Consider the following 15,801-nt stretch of genomic DNA (forward strand, 5'->3'; position numbering starts at 1 on the left):
TGAAGAACACAAAAAATGCATAGGGGTCAAAAAGAACGTTGTTGAAAATAAAATAAGACATCAACATTACTACAACTGCTTAATGAATAAGAAAGAAAAACTTGCAACCATGAACGTTATCCGCTCTCATCTTCATGAAAATTACACCGAAGAAATTAACAAAGTCGCACTCAACGCTAACGACGATAAGAGGATCCTATTGAATGATAACACTCACAGAACCTTAACCATTGGTCACTACAAAACAAGGTAAGAAAATTGAATTAACTTCTTAAAAAAATTTAGGCATCTTAAAGGGTACACAAATAACATGATTATTTTTATACTTCTTATGTTCACTCTAGCATCCTTAACTATGGAAAAGTATCAATGAGCCAGAACCCGCATTTTACATCTACTAATGGACGTGTGATGTTTTTTGTTGCACTTTCTGCATCCTCTTGATTTACAATTTGCCGCCGAGTGTCCGTAACCTATGCAGTTGTAACATAATCTTTTGCATGTTAAAATCTCCCTGCGTCTTGCAACAGTTAGCACTTTTATACAATCCTCGATTTTGTGATTTTGTAACCCACAGTAGATACATCCATGCTTGCCATTACTTGCCGTGACTTCTTTGTCACAAAGACTGCCATTGTATTGTTTAAATGTAGTGCTTCGATGCTCGTAGGACCTTGACTGCACGTTTGCGTTCTTTTTATCGCCCTTTGTTTGTTCGTCGCTTGAGTTAAAAGTTGAGTTCAACGGATTCCTTTTAATGTACTTTTGTAACTTTTCGACAAGTTGCTCCAGTCCCCATTCTTCCCATCCATCATCGTTTTGTGTGAGTATTTCACGAACTGGTCCAAGTTTATCCATCAATGAATACACGAATGATTGAGCCGTTTGTAGTTTCTGCATAGTTTTCAATGTTCGTACAGTTCTCGCAAGCTTGTTGTAAAAGTCGTGAACTTCTTTGATCTTGTGCGTGCTGTGTATAGCCGTCAATCCTTCCAAATCTTTGATCAATGCTTTATTTTTTTTTTCCAAATCTTTGATCAATGCGTATCCCTCCAACGAATGTGGTAAACCAAGTATGTCCTCTCTGGGCTTTCTTTCGACGAATTCCAGTAAGTAGTTGAATTTGCTGATGTTTGATATGTTTGAGTTGTCGACTACCGTGAATTGATTCCAAAATCGTAACCAGTCTTTATAATCGCCATTAAATTTTGTGATTTTGTACTTTTGAAGCTTGACGGATTGTTGAGTAGCTTCGTTTTCGTTTCCAAGAGATTTGTGCAATGTTTCTTTTATTTTTAGTTTCTTTAGATACCATTCTTCTTCGCTTTAAAGTTTTCTCAATGAAGCTTGTTCTGCTTCTTTTTGAATCGTTAACTGCTGTTCCATGATTTGTTTTTCATATTCGAATTTTCTGATGCATTCGTTTTTGTTTATCGAATCCAACTTGTCTACCATTTTGTTTTTAATTTCAATCGCTGCTTCTACTTCCGTTACTGGTTTCGAAAGCCATTCTTCTACCGAATCGATGTTTTCGCCGTCGTCATGCATTTTTCTGGTCAGCTCATCCATGTTGATTTCTCTCTGGTAAATTCGTTCTTGTTCCATTCTTCTCTAACTCGTAGGTTTCGTTCGTCCTGGCAGTAGTCGCCACCAAATAGTGTGGGGAATTATTTAGACCTTCCCCTGACACACTAAAGAGTCACTTTTTGAACTTCATAATATTTTTTACATCTGACTGCGAATCAATACATTTTACAAAATACACTCTCTTTTTATATTCATTTTTATAGTCATTCTCACACATTTAATGCAATAACAATTACATACATTAACACCTACATACATTAGCACCTATAAACATTAACACCTACACACATTAGCACCTACAAACATTAACACCTTCGTACACGCTAATTACATCCTGAAGACTTTATTCACGACAATGTATCATACATTTTTTGATAACATACATAATGTATATTTTATTCTTAATATTATGTTAAGTAACAAGTAATGTGTTGTACTCAACTACAAAGGATGATATATATTCACAGGTGCATTAAGAAAAAATGGTCCAACCAAAGATACATCCGAAAGTGGCATTCAAAAAGCCGTTGTTCACTATTCGGCAGGAGCTACTGATTATAACGGTGGCAGAAAACAAAGAGCCATAAAAAAGTCTGCTTAGATAAATAGCTATAAACAATAGCAATAAATAGCTATAATACCAATCATTGGTAGTATGGTTGCTATAATTGCAATCTGGCATAAATTATGTATACGAATTGATTTTACATTTTAGTTCTAAATGTTTCTTAAAGGGATTTTGATGATGACACAAATAATTTATAAATGATAATAAAAAAATTGTAAAATAGTTAACCCTTTATTAAACATTTCTGAAGAAATTTAAATGTATATAAATAATATCTTTTTGATATTTTTATATGATAATTTATATTATATATTATGATAATATCATATTTTACATCATGTATATTATTAATATTTTACATTATATGTAATATAATAATTAAGTCAAAAAAATTTTTTATTAACGAATTCTTCTTTATAAGATTTATAAATAGAATTTGTTTGGTTAATTTGGTTTTATTTTGATGAAGCAATTTATATTCATTTTGTTTTAAATTTACAAATCAAAAAGAGTGATTTAACTTAATGGTATTTTCTCTATTCCATTAACAAGGAACATTTAAATGGCAGGCTTTAATAATTTGATTAAAATAAATTAATAACCTAAAACTTTGTTTTCACATTTATATATGAAATAGAAAATTGATGAAGAGGAACGTTATAAAAATAGCAATTTACTATTTTTCGCCCGTCACCGATTCGGCTCTGGTGAATCTATGGGCTAGCATTGGACCTTTTAGCACTTGCCAGTGATTGCCCGTTGAAACGCCAGAGCCTGCAATTGCTAGCAAGCCTTGGGCCATAATTAAGCCAACGTGCATGGCTGCACTGCGACAGGTCTGGCAAGCCAGGCCCGGCCCTGTTCCACAGCCAGAACCGGACCGTTGTCGGGCCATATATACGTTGCTACTTGGGATGAAAGATTGAATAGATTTCACTTCATCATCTGTTGGTAAAAGATCTGACAACTTCCAACCTCCAGAAACAGTAGGGTTCGGATTCTTTAAAGAATGCATCGCCGGAAGAAGATCCACCACAGACTCAATTTGATGGAGGTCAGAGTTCCATCTTTTGGGGAATCTCTTTACTAACTTCGTTCTGGAGTTGTTTAAGGCTTTGACAAAATTAGTAGGTCACTTCAACCAGTCCTGACTTTAGTCATAGCTTTTTGAGAGGACTGGTTGAAGTGACTTTAGTCATAGCTTTTTGAGAGGACTGGTTAAAGTGACCTACTAATTTTGTTATTTTGTTATTTTGTGTTGAGAATTGACCACTTTGGACATCTTTTATCATCGACAGCACCACTGATAACTAGATTTAGACGGTGGTCGACACACCAAATTGCACTTTGAACCCCAATTGATTTCCTAACACCTGCTTGGACATTATATATAGTCAAAAGGCGGTTCTGACGCATTGACCCCTTTCTATACTTAAGGAATTCAAGATGGCGTTGTATTTTTAATTTTCTGCAATCATGAATTGTGCATTCTGTCTCATTGTGATTTATAGAAATACCGCATTAACATTTTTATAATATAGTGATTTGCTATAGTTAATGTTTTCAGGATGGCATTGTGTTCCGAGTTTATATTTAATCATCATGTCCGAAGAGTTGATCATAGTTCATAAATGTAAAGCATGGTTTTAGTTTGTAGTGTCCAAGGGCCAGGGTGTGAATTCCGTCTTCCAAGATGTGCCTTTTGTCATCGTTAGCGCTGAGTGCGACTTTGTTGATTTCTTCGGTGTAGACATCGTGATGACGTGATCGGAAGACGTTCATGGTGGTGAGTTTTTCTTGTTTAGTCATTAAGCAGTCGTAGTAGTCTTGATGAGTGATGTGATTTTTAACAATGCACTTCTTAACACCTTTGCATTTTTTATGTTCTTGATCATCTATTTCTTCAGGGATGTAGTAAGAGTAGAGTTTGGGTCGAAGACCAACAAACTGCGTGATTTGCTTTCCACCGGTTTCATCTTTGAACTTGCCAATGATCTTTTTATTTTCGCCTACTTTGAATCCAGCGTTTTGAATGGCGGGATGATCTTTAGGAAAGTCGCTCGTGTCAAATTTTTCAAGTACATCTGCGGCAATGTCTTCGTAAAAATCATCTGTTTTGATTTCGTAAATGAGCGAGTCAGTGTCGGTCATGAGTAGTTTTGCACGATCGTCGTATTTAGGCTTGATGTAGTCATAGTGGTGTTCAAACATGAGTGTTTTGCTCAAATCGAGGATGCTCATTCCCAAGTAAACGGGTTTGTCGTAAGTGACTTGTGTTTTCTTCATATGAATTGCGATGAGTTTTTCATCAAAAATGGTGTACCGATCATATCGAGGGCTTTTGGATAATTTTAAGGCTTCTTTTCTTGTGGTGACAAGTTTAATATCAACATGTTTTAGAATATTCTCCATGGTTTTTCCAAAGACGGAGTTGTTCATGAGTTTGAAAAAATCCTTCTCAAATTCGTTTTTAGCGACTTTTCTTTTATTGGTGTTGAGGTCGATGTATTGTTTCATAAAAGGTTCTTCTTCAAAGGTGATACCACGATGAATTTTGGTGATGACTAAACCCAACCGTTCATAGAGTTTTAGGTTTTCGTGGTGAATGATATATTTTTCTTTGTTGTTTAAATTGGGAACGAGCTTGTCGACTTTATTAATTTTTAATCTTTCAGGAGCTAAAGGATAGTCATTATGTGTATCGTGAAGACTTTTAGGATAATCCAAGTCCACTTCGAGAATGCAAGGCATGGATTTCCAATTTAAAAGTTCCTCTTCAGTCATCCATCTGAATCCTCTAACAGGGAGAGGTTTGCTCATGGCCCATCCATATAAATTATTAGCGTCTAAATACTGAATGAATTTCGAAGGTTGTGAAGGATCATAGTTTTTCATGTATTTGTTATTAGCGTTTCCAAGTCGGTTTGAGATCATGCATATTCCGCCGCGTATTCCTCTTTGAACCATGAGAAGCATATCAATATCGGTTATTAAGTCCAATTTAATTTTAGTTTCCTTTAACATAGCGTCCCAAGCCAAACCAGGAGAGGTGTAATACCAAAGAGGGTCTAGACCGTAATTTTCTATGCAAGTGTCTCTGAAATTTTCAAAGACATCAGCTAAAATGAGCACGTCTGAGATGTTGTACAGCTCGTGGTAATCTTTAAACGTTTCACATCCAAATACGTTCCAAACGTTTTGCGCATGCGCGTAGTCTTCATCGCTGATGTGTTTATCGTCTAGTTTAGAGTAAAAGGCTTCTTTGGGTGGCAATTGTGTTTCAGAGAATTTTTTAATGGAGTCCACCCATTCGTAAGTGTAAATGCCTTTTCTTAATAGCAAATCTCGTTTTGCTCCGCTGTGGAATGAATTTAAGTTTTTGCACATGATGTCTCCTTTTTTAGATCTTCTATGAGCGCAATCTTCACAATTGTCTTTACATTTGCATTTTTTACCTTTCTTAACCATACAGTCCTTTTTGCATGTTTTTGGATCTAATTTTGAGCACTCCTCACACAAATCTTTAACAAGGTTGTCAGTTAAATCTTTTAAAGGGCTTGACATGAACCTGTAGCTGTCAACGAACCGTAAATCTCTATACACTATTTTTGGTTTACCTTTCTTATCAATAGAATCTCTCACTTTGATGCTTTTTGTGAAGCTGATATATTTTTCTTCATTGTTGGGTATACAAGTGATCTTTCCTTTTTTTCCACCTAATCTCTTGATGAACAAATGGCTGTCATAGCCAGACAAGTTATGAAAGACAACGGGAATAAATTTTGGAATTTTATAATCCAAGTTGCATTTCTTATGAGCAGCACCACGGTACTTTCCAGTCAAATGGCAGTGATCCCATACTTTATCACCGTTAAGATCTTTTTTGCAAATATGGCATTGGGTAGCAGCCTCAAAATTCTTTTTATCCTCATTAGTCTCTATTCTCTTATTTTTCCATTGTTCTTGCCGTGAATAACTATCGTCACAAATCTTTATAAAGTTAGCTTCAAGCATGGTAACAAATTTTTGAGCCACGTCGTCATCATCACTTTCTGCTGTATACGTTTCAAGCTTTCCCTTGTAAATGGTTTTGTCGTAGCATTTGATATAATAGACGATGGAGCTTGGAACATGCTTTTGACATTTTTTGGTATATGACTCTTTATTATTATACTCAGTGTTGTCATCGATAGGTTTGATGAAACTTTCAAAGTCGGCATAGACGCAGTACGGAACTCTCATACTATTGTTGTAGTTTTTAAACTCAAGGGTCGACCCTTCTTTTGGAAGTTCGATTCTCATAGGCGCGTTATCATAGCAGTATTTTCGATGATGTTGAAGCTTTTCTTCCTGGTCATAGCCGTGCATGCACCTTCTGCAAAAATATCTTTTATGTTGATGTTTTGATGCTGAAGAACGAGCAAACCGACTGAAATTTTTAATGAGGCAATAATGGCTGTTTTCTTCGTTTGAAATATACAACAAATCAACACAGTGTTTTCGATCATGAAATTTAGATATTTGCATAGGTTGAGGTTTATTCATTTCGTAGTGAAAGACGTTCACGCTGATGTCAGGATTATTCACTTCAAACTTTTCGATTTGAGTTGTCTTTATAGGAAATTCCATTCCATTCCAATTAAGCTCTTTAGATTTTTCAATCAACTCATTATCAATTCTTTCATTGTCTCTATTTTTAAGATTCAAAGCTCTGGTGACGCACCACTTGAAACATTGATCGTCATCGTTTTTCATGTTGATGATGGCTTTTTTGTTTTTCAACTTGTTAGGCAGCTCCATGTAGGAAGAACCCTTGAAAGGTTCATAATCGATAAATCTGATATCCATTTTTAAAATCTTTGACAAGACGCAATTGGATCCCATCTTGTTGTAATTAGCGCTTCGCTCCAAGATTTTTTCTTCCATTTGACTCACAACCGTTCTTACATCTGTACCCTCCAATATAATTTTCAAGTTGGATGAAAAGTGAGCCATCTGAGTAGTCTCTTCACCTGTTAAGATGCTTACGCGAGTCATTTCACAGATTAAAACAATTCTTACCTTTGTGTTTCTTTCTCCTTCTATGGTTTGAATGACCGACTCTCTCACCAAGTTTAAAAAAGGAACAATGTCTTGGTATTGAGAAGAAGGTGTGTAAGAAAATAGTCTAGCAGCATTCTCAACCGAATGTTCAGTCATATTAAACTTTACTGTAAAAGGTTTTGACACTGGCTGTTTATACACTGTTCTTAATACAAGTGATTTGATAGACTTTACCTTTTTATCGATTTGTTTTGCTGATTCGTTTACCTTCTTCTTGACTACTTCAGGAACGTAGGGTTCTATCCATTCTTTAATATCATTAAACTTAGTTTTAACATAGGACGCAACACTTTTTGCAGCTGCCGTCATAGTTGAAAATAAAGGTCTTGGTGGAACGGCTGGTTTTGGCGTCATGACAGGTGATGAATCTGAAACAGGCTCATCAAGGATGTGAATTGGTCTTTGCAAATGAATTGGTTTCGGAGCAATAGGAGGTTTTACAACAGCAGGTCTTGGTGGAATGATCGCTGGTTTCGGAGCTATAGGAGGCTTTATCACTGTAGAAGAAACAAACCTTACTTTTGTCGGTTTTACAGAAACTTTTGTTGGTTTTACAGAAACTTTTACAGGTGGTTTAACAAACCTAACCACGGTAGCATTAACAGGCAACGGTCTTGCCTCAGTTGTTCGTCTACGAAAAGAAGCAGGAGCAGAGACAACTCTAGGAGGCTGCAAAGCCATTATAAGTTCCTCCTTTCTCATTTTAGAATATCCTTTTATCTTTCGCTCTTTAGCAATCTCTTTTAATTCTTTCACCGTTTTACTTTCCATTTTTATTACGGAAAGATTTTTGTTTAAGTCACTTTCAATTTTTCGCTCTTTGGCGTTAGTTTTTGCTTTTTGCTTTTTAGCATCAGTTTTATCACCCATTTTATTAATGGAAAGATTTTTTTCGATGCATTCAATTTTTCGCTCTTTAGCAATTAATTCTGGTTTTGAAGAATAGATACTCATTTTATCTCTGCCGTGATTTTCTTTAAGTCAATTCAATTTTTTTTAAATCTTGGCACACCTTCAGCATCGTTTTTCAAAAAGATCACGTAAAGACCTGCATTAAATGTTTTAAGGCCTTAGACTCTATGATAAAGATCACACCAAGAAATTTTTTAACATGTTAAAAGTTAAAAAATCAATTTTGCTGCTTTTTACGTTTTTCAAGCTTTTCAGAATTTAAAAATTCAATCTTGATTCCATTATCCACCTTTCCATCTCGACGCTCTAAATATCTCCATCCACGTCCAGTCCCTGCCATCGCTTTGTAAAGAGACTTGTATTCAGTCACCTCACCCGTTTCAATGTTGGTTATTCTCACAGTGATAGGTTTTTTCTTAACAAAACTAAGCCATTCCCATTTTGGATCAACAGGTTTTTTTTCTTTTGGAGGAGGCTTTACTTTTTTTTCTTTTGCTCTTTCTAAAATCTCATCTTTACTGATCAAATTATTTTCAACCGCAAGCATCATCAACGTTATTAAATCATCTGCTGTTTTACTAACGCCGTTTTCATTCAACAAATTTTTCAAATACGATGTTGTATATCTCATTTTATTATAACAAGATTTTTTTTAAGTCAATTCAATTTTTCCTGAAAAGACATCTTAATAAACTTAATAAACAGCAGTCATGTTGGTTCCGTCTGAAACAAATTTAAGCAGTTTGTCAGAGATCACCACTGCAAAAATAACGGTATTTGCAATAGTTGAAGTTCGAAATTTAAGGTTTACCACTAATTCAGCTGTTTCCGACGTCATTCTTTCTTTTTGCTTGCTGATATCCACAAAGAACAACGGATATACTTTTATATATTCAAGCAAGCTTAACCCAGGTTGACAAACAAGTTCATTTGTGCCGTAATATTTTTCATCAAAAGAGAACGCATCTGAATAAGCCATGGTCACTCTCTTTTCTCCAAAATTCAAGTCGTAATTGTAATTTGGATACTTTATTCCATTAACAGTCACGTAAAAAATGCTAACATCACAATGGTCGAATAGTGATGGATTAACTGTTTGACTGGAATTTCTGTTTGTCTGAAGTCCGAACAAGATAAATCTTGGAATGCTTTTGTCAGTAACTCTTCCAAGCGACCAGGTAAATTCTGTTTGACCAGCTGGAATAAGCTGTCTTTCACATTTGTTTGATTTATAAGCCACTTGAATGGGAATTTTTTGAGCTATTAAATTCATGAAATCAGTCTTTTTCGAAATATCCAATTCAACGCGAGGCATATAAAGTCTGAATTTTTTAAGGTTGATCATTCCTGCACTAACGCTCTCCGCTCTATAAATCGCATCATCACATTCTTTCTTTGTAAAGTTGATGGTATGTCTAAACCCATAAACAACTTTGTCATAGGTTTCGCAAAATCCAAAAATGTGCCTCAACGGAATTTTAAACGAAAAAGCTCCAACGGATGTAGTGTCTGCAAACAAGTGGTCTCGTCTAACATTGAATCCTGAATTTCCAACAAGATTTGACGTATCCATATACCACATCTGTTTTAATCCATCAGCAAACTGAAATCCATAAGGATATTTCATCAATCCAAGTATGGTGGTGGCTGGACCTGGATACATCACTCTTTCCACTTGCTCTCCCGACAAGTCATAAGTCACATCATTAAACAAATACATCAAAGCGTTGTTCACCAGTGCAATGTTGTCTTTAGCATCGTAAAAGGTTTCATCGCTCTTTTTCAACACTCCTTCAATAAGAATGTAAGCCTCTGATGGTACTGTTTGAATCGATTGACAGTCAATCTCAAAAGTAATCGTGCCTGAAGAATTTAAATCGAGATTGGTTGGAAGATACTCAAAAAAATCAACTTTTTCAATACCAATATCATACTCTGGGTTCTCAGTAACTCTTAATCGCTCAGTACTTATCATTTTTTATATAATAAAAAAAATTATTTAATTCATTTAAATGTCTCTCATTGCAAGTCATCGCAACAGAATACTATCTTCATGCTATTTTCATACCCTGTCCCATTTTCACCAGGTCTTGAATTCGAATCGCGTTCTTTTTAGACATTTTCTTACTTTGAATAGATGAACCAGTCTTTAATTTCTCAATGGTTTTTTTACCTTTGTCAATAGCCACGTCTTTAGCAGCAGAGATGGCTGAAAGGGCTACCTCTGTCCCAGCAGATTTTGCAGCTGTAATCGCTTCTTGTCCAATTTTGCTTGTTGCAGCATTTTTAAGCAAATTCACTGTTGCTTTTGATACACTTGACGCAGCTGCTCTTTTTATGAAATTTTTAATCATGTCTACAATACCACCTCCACCAACAACGTTCTTTTTCACATATCTTCTTTTGTTCACAATGAGCATTTTTTTAAATAAAACAATTTTTTTAAATAATTTTATCAATAGTCTTCATTAACGATTTATATTCCTCTTTATTAATCTCTCTTTGTCTCAACAGCTCATCGCAAATAACAACAGCCACATTTCTTGACTCTTTATTCCCAGCATGCCAAGCAGCTATACTCAATTCAAGCTTTTCCACCAACGCATTAGGATCGCTTGGAAGAATAATGACACCACGACCTTTTTTACCTTTTTCAATACGCATCATTTTTTCCCAAATAGGAGCAATAAGTTGCTGATACTTTGGTCTTCTTGATGATTTCGGTTTATGCGGTTGCGAATCAGATCTTATAGCATCACTGTCCATTAAAATTTTTTCATAATTTTGCAAATCTTCATCGGTATAGCTCTTTGGTATTGTTAATTCAGTCATCAGTTCCCAAAGACCTTTTGTTCCATTATACTTTTCTTCACCGACAATGATATCATTTCCATCTATTTCAACCTCCATTTTTCCAATGTATATTTTATCTCCAACTTTGTTCACTTCGAAAGGTCTTTTCTTTTTTTGATCGACTGACAGGCTTTTGATCATCTTTTCATTGCTCTCGATGATGGGTTTAAATAGCTTGCTCACATCAGCTTGAAAATTCGTATCTGAAATGTTGTCATTCACGCTGTTCTGATAAATCCTCTTTCGTCTGTCATTAATTTCTTTCACAATTTCATCTCTCTTGTTAGGGTCTTGTATTTTAAAGAAAAACATCTTTTTAAAATACGTGGAAAAAAAACATAAATTGGTTTTACGATTACGTTGATCCTTTCTTAGATTCGCTTGCGAATCCATGGAAATCTACGATTTTTTAAACATATTGTTGAACGTTTGAATCGCGTCTTCTCTTCCTTTTTGGATCAAGTTTTCTTTAGTAACTTCATCTATTCCCTTTTTGGTTTTGGTTCGTATTTCCTCCATCAAGGATTTAAATTTTTGAAGCTCATCAAGAATCAATTGAAACTCTGAATCGCTTATTTTTCCGTCTATCAACGCTTTGGAAATGTGCTCGCTGATGGTGTTCAATTTCGACTCAGCCAACACTTTGATCTTCTCATGCTTCTCCGCTTTTAATACCATCTTTTTGTTGACTTGTCCTCCTACAATGGATAAAAACCCCATGCCAATAGCCACACCTTCACACGCAATCGCTACTGGACTGGCAATAATCGTAGACAAAAGCCCTATTCCAGTCGCACCTAGTGCTATACATAATCCTTGCATCACATTGTCCACATTCGAAATGATTCTAAACACGCGATGGTACTTTTTGCTTAGATGAACTCGCTTTGCTTTTTCACTCTCTATCTCTTTCTGAATCTCGCTTATTTTCTGAAGCCTATAAACATGTCCTCCTTCATCTATAGGAGCTGATGGAAGAACTGGATAAAGTTTTTCATTCAATATTTCCATTTTTATTAAGCGAAAAAAACTATTTTAAATCAATGTAACTAATCTTACAAAGTTTTTCTCCTTTTTTAACAATTACGTCCTGTTTGCTGTTACTATTCACATCCATAATAACATCATCTACAGACTCTGAAATAATAACTTCGTTTTTTCTATAATTCAATTGATCAGTAATTTTATTCATTAATGTTATCACTGCAATACCTTTCTCTAAATTCAACCCAATGGATAAAGCTATCATTGTATGTGAGAGAGCAGCAAATTTAATGTCTTTCTGGGCAAAAATCTCATATTGTTCGTTAACGTTGAAATAAGGTGGATGATCTAACGTTTTCGTAGACACAATAATGTTGTTTGGTCTTCTTTCCTCCAACTCTCTAACTCTCTCTTCCAAAATTTTTAATTGCAAATCCAAACTATGAAATTCTGCTGATGCAGCGTTTCTAAAAAACTTGTGAGGATCTGCTGATGCAGCGTTTCTAAAAAACTTGTGAGGAGCATGCATATTACATATTAAAAATAAATTTTTAGATCATTTTATTCCTCACATGTAAAGAATAAAATGATTATCGTTTTTTAAGCAGCAGAAGCGCACACTCTATATTCATCCTTTTTAAAACCTTCAATCAACGCCTCAATCTTTAATCTATTTCTTCTTTTCTCCTCCTCATTAATGTATTCTACGCTTTCATCATCATTGATATAAATGATAAAGTTGTTTCCACCCGTTTCATTACGCATATCTTCTAACAATTCATTATATATATAATCATCATATTCATTTTGTTCTTCAACACTCATCGAATTTTAATCTAAAACTATAGTATCATTGTAAGGTCCATTGTAAGGTAAATCTTCAGGATCAACATCTTCTGAACTAGGCAAACTAAATACAGCAGCTTCGTCTAAAACATTAAAATCATCATCGCCTAAATAATATCTTTCCATAAATTCTTGCGTAAATTTTTCAGTATATTCTTCCATAAATTGTTCATAAATTTCTTCTATTTCATAAGTAAATTCATCTCTTTCTATCAACTCTAACGCATATTCTTCAAGACTAGTAATTTCTTCCGGCGTTGGAGGTTCTATCCTTTCATTCATTGCATTTAGCCGTTCTATCATCGCACGCTGATTTTCTGACATACTCATTGTTATTTTTTATATGAAAAGAAATTTATTTAACTCAAAATTCAAATTTTTTTTTCTTATCATACAAAAACAGCGTGTCTATTTTTGCAAACTTAACAATTCATTATTATCTACCCATGAATTAAACGAGTCTGGATATCCCAACCATTTGACTAACGACTTGCTCTTGGTTTTGCGAATGATTTTTTCAATTCTGAATATGTCTTGATGCGTCTTTTGCATCTCCTGCTCGTAAAAGGTGCCTTGAATTTCTTCACCGTTAGCGTCAGCGATTTTATACGTGGGTGGATTCGTATGCTGAACATTTGACACTGTAAAAACCTCTTCAGTCCATCTCGGTGTATACCCTTTTTCAAAATGAGACTTCTTTTTTACGATCCTCACTTGATCACCCATTAAGAATTTCGGTTTTGCTGGTAATGTTTGATCCTTTCCATACATATTCCACCATACCCTACCTTTATTCTTTTCATCGCTGGCCTCCAATGGAGTCATTTTGATGGAAGAGTGCTTTGTGTTGTTGTAATTTTTCACCATCTCATCTAATACGTCAATATATTTATTGGTATTGTTGGCTGAAAAATATTTAAACATTCTCTCTTTCATCGTTCTGTTCCATCGCTCGACAACAGAACTTTTTTCCTCGTTTTCAGTGGAGTATAATTGCACACCCAACGCTCTCACGTGCTTGTTGTAAAACTCTTTTCCTTTATCTACCCACAATTTGACGCATTTTCTTTCTGTGAAAATCTTTTTCAAAGCTTCAGCCACTTCAAGACCCGTTTTGCTTTTTAACGGAACGATCCATCCATACTTTGAAAACACGTCAATCACCATGAGCAAATATTTTACACCGTTGTTGAATTTTGAAAACGATTGCATGTCCACCAAATCTGCAGCCCATATTTCATCAATGTCGTTTACAATCACCCTTCTTCTTTTAAAATGATGAATCACCGGTTTATGAAGCTCCTCTGCAAGCTGGTCTGTCCATTTCAAATCACTTACACCCAATCCGAATTTAGCTTTGGCTTTGATGATGGGTTCGATGATTTTTCGCTCGCTTATTTCTTTTTGAGTAGAATTTTGTATAGAATCCATTTCTTCAAGCATCATTCTATCTGCTAAATTTCTGTTTTGCTTGTCGTTAAAATACTTGTAAGCTAAATCGTGGTGATATGCTGCATTGTCCACTCTATCCACCGGTTTGCTCCACTCTTGATACATGTCTGTGGAAGTGAGTCTTTTATCCAAATTGGTGCCAGGTCCTGCAAAGTTCATCCCTGGAACGTGCATTTCTCCTGGAAACTTTGCCCATGGAAGCTTTATTTTTTTTGAAAAATTGTTGATCGATTCCACCAAGTCTCCTCCGCTAAGCGCATTCGCAGAAACAAATTTGTTCTTTTTTATCCCGCAGATGGTGCAAGTCCCTTTAAGCATATTTCTATTGCTTTTGCTTACTGCATGGCGTAAGTTGCTCGTTTCTGTTATTTTTTTACATTTAACGCAATACATTTTTTTTATATTCAACATAATAAAAAATGGAAGTGATTGATTTGTCATGGAATGTAAATAAAAGCAAAAGGAAAAACAACAAACTTTTGCCTAAAAGTATACGCGGAATCATTATTGGAAAATCAGGTTGTGGTAAAACAACACTGCTACTCAATTTACTTTTAAGACCTGGATGGTTAGACTATAATCATTTGCAAGTGTTTGGCAAATCCCTTTTCCAACCAGAATATAAAATATTAAAAAACTCGTTCGAGAAGAAATTGCCTAAAGAGGTTATTCTTGATTTGTTTAACATTCAAAGCAAAATTGAACAATTAAACGTAAGTCCTGAATGTGTCATTGATGAAATTTCAAAAAAATGGAATAACACAGAGGATATGGAATGTCAATTTTTCGAAACGGCTGATGATGTGCCAGAACCAGAAGATCTTGATTCATCCAAAAACAATTTAATGATCTTTGACGATTTACAATTGACCAAGCAAAACAAATGTGAAAAATACTACATCCGAGGAAGACACTCTAACGTCGACTGCTTTTACCTCGCTCAAAATTATTTCATGCTCCCTAGGCAAACCATCCGAGAAAACGCTAATTTTATCTGCCTGTTTCCTCAAGACTCGAAAAACATTAACCACATTTACCAAGATCATGTATCCAGCGATATGAAAATAGAAGAGTTTAAAAAGTTTTGTAAATATTGCTGGTCTCAACCTCACGGATTTGCAGTCATTGATTTATCCTCGAAAAAAGACAATGGAAAATATCGAAGCGGATTTGACAATTTTTATTTTCCCAACTCTATATAAAAAGATGAGCGGATTTTATCTCCTTGCAAAAGCAAAAAAAGAAACTCCAACCATAAGAAACAGCGTCATCCAAACCGAGTTTGATAATCCTATTGAATTCGATCCTAATAAAAAGTATGAAATGGCTCTTGTTGGCTTTGACACTATTCACAGTTACACCAATATCAATTCGACAAATAATGTTTTCAGATACAGTCCCAACGCCGGTTCAAACAGCTACACCATTTACATCGAAGGAGGAGCGTATGAAATTAGCGAGATTAATGATTATCTTCAGAAGGAAATGCAAAAACA

At 35.0% G+C, this 15,801-nt stretch overlaps 1 protein-coding gene across 1 annotated transcript; it reads left to right on the plus strand.

Annotated features, from left to right (window-relative positions):
- The first annotated feature begins 14,724 nt into the window (after positions 1–14,724).
- LOC149889654 (uncharacterized) lies at positions 14,725–15,507 on the plus strand. The gene has a single exon (XM_090083767.1). The coding sequence runs from the start codon at positions 14,725–14,727 to the stop codon at positions 15,505–15,507; it is 783 nt and encodes a 260-aa protein (XP_089939893.1).
- The last annotated feature ends 294 nt before the right edge of the window (positions 15,508–15,801 follow it).

Source organism: Hydra viridissima, unplaced genomic scaffold (genome assembly GCF_058129835.1).
Source record: "Hydra viridissima isolate aposymbiotic clone 2 unplaced genomic scaffold, HvirCarnegie_v1 scaffold_4, whole genome shotgun sequence".
In the NCBI taxonomy this organism is placed as follows: Eukaryota; Metazoa; Cnidaria; class Hydrozoa; order Anthoathecata; family Hydridae; genus Hydra; species Hydra viridissima.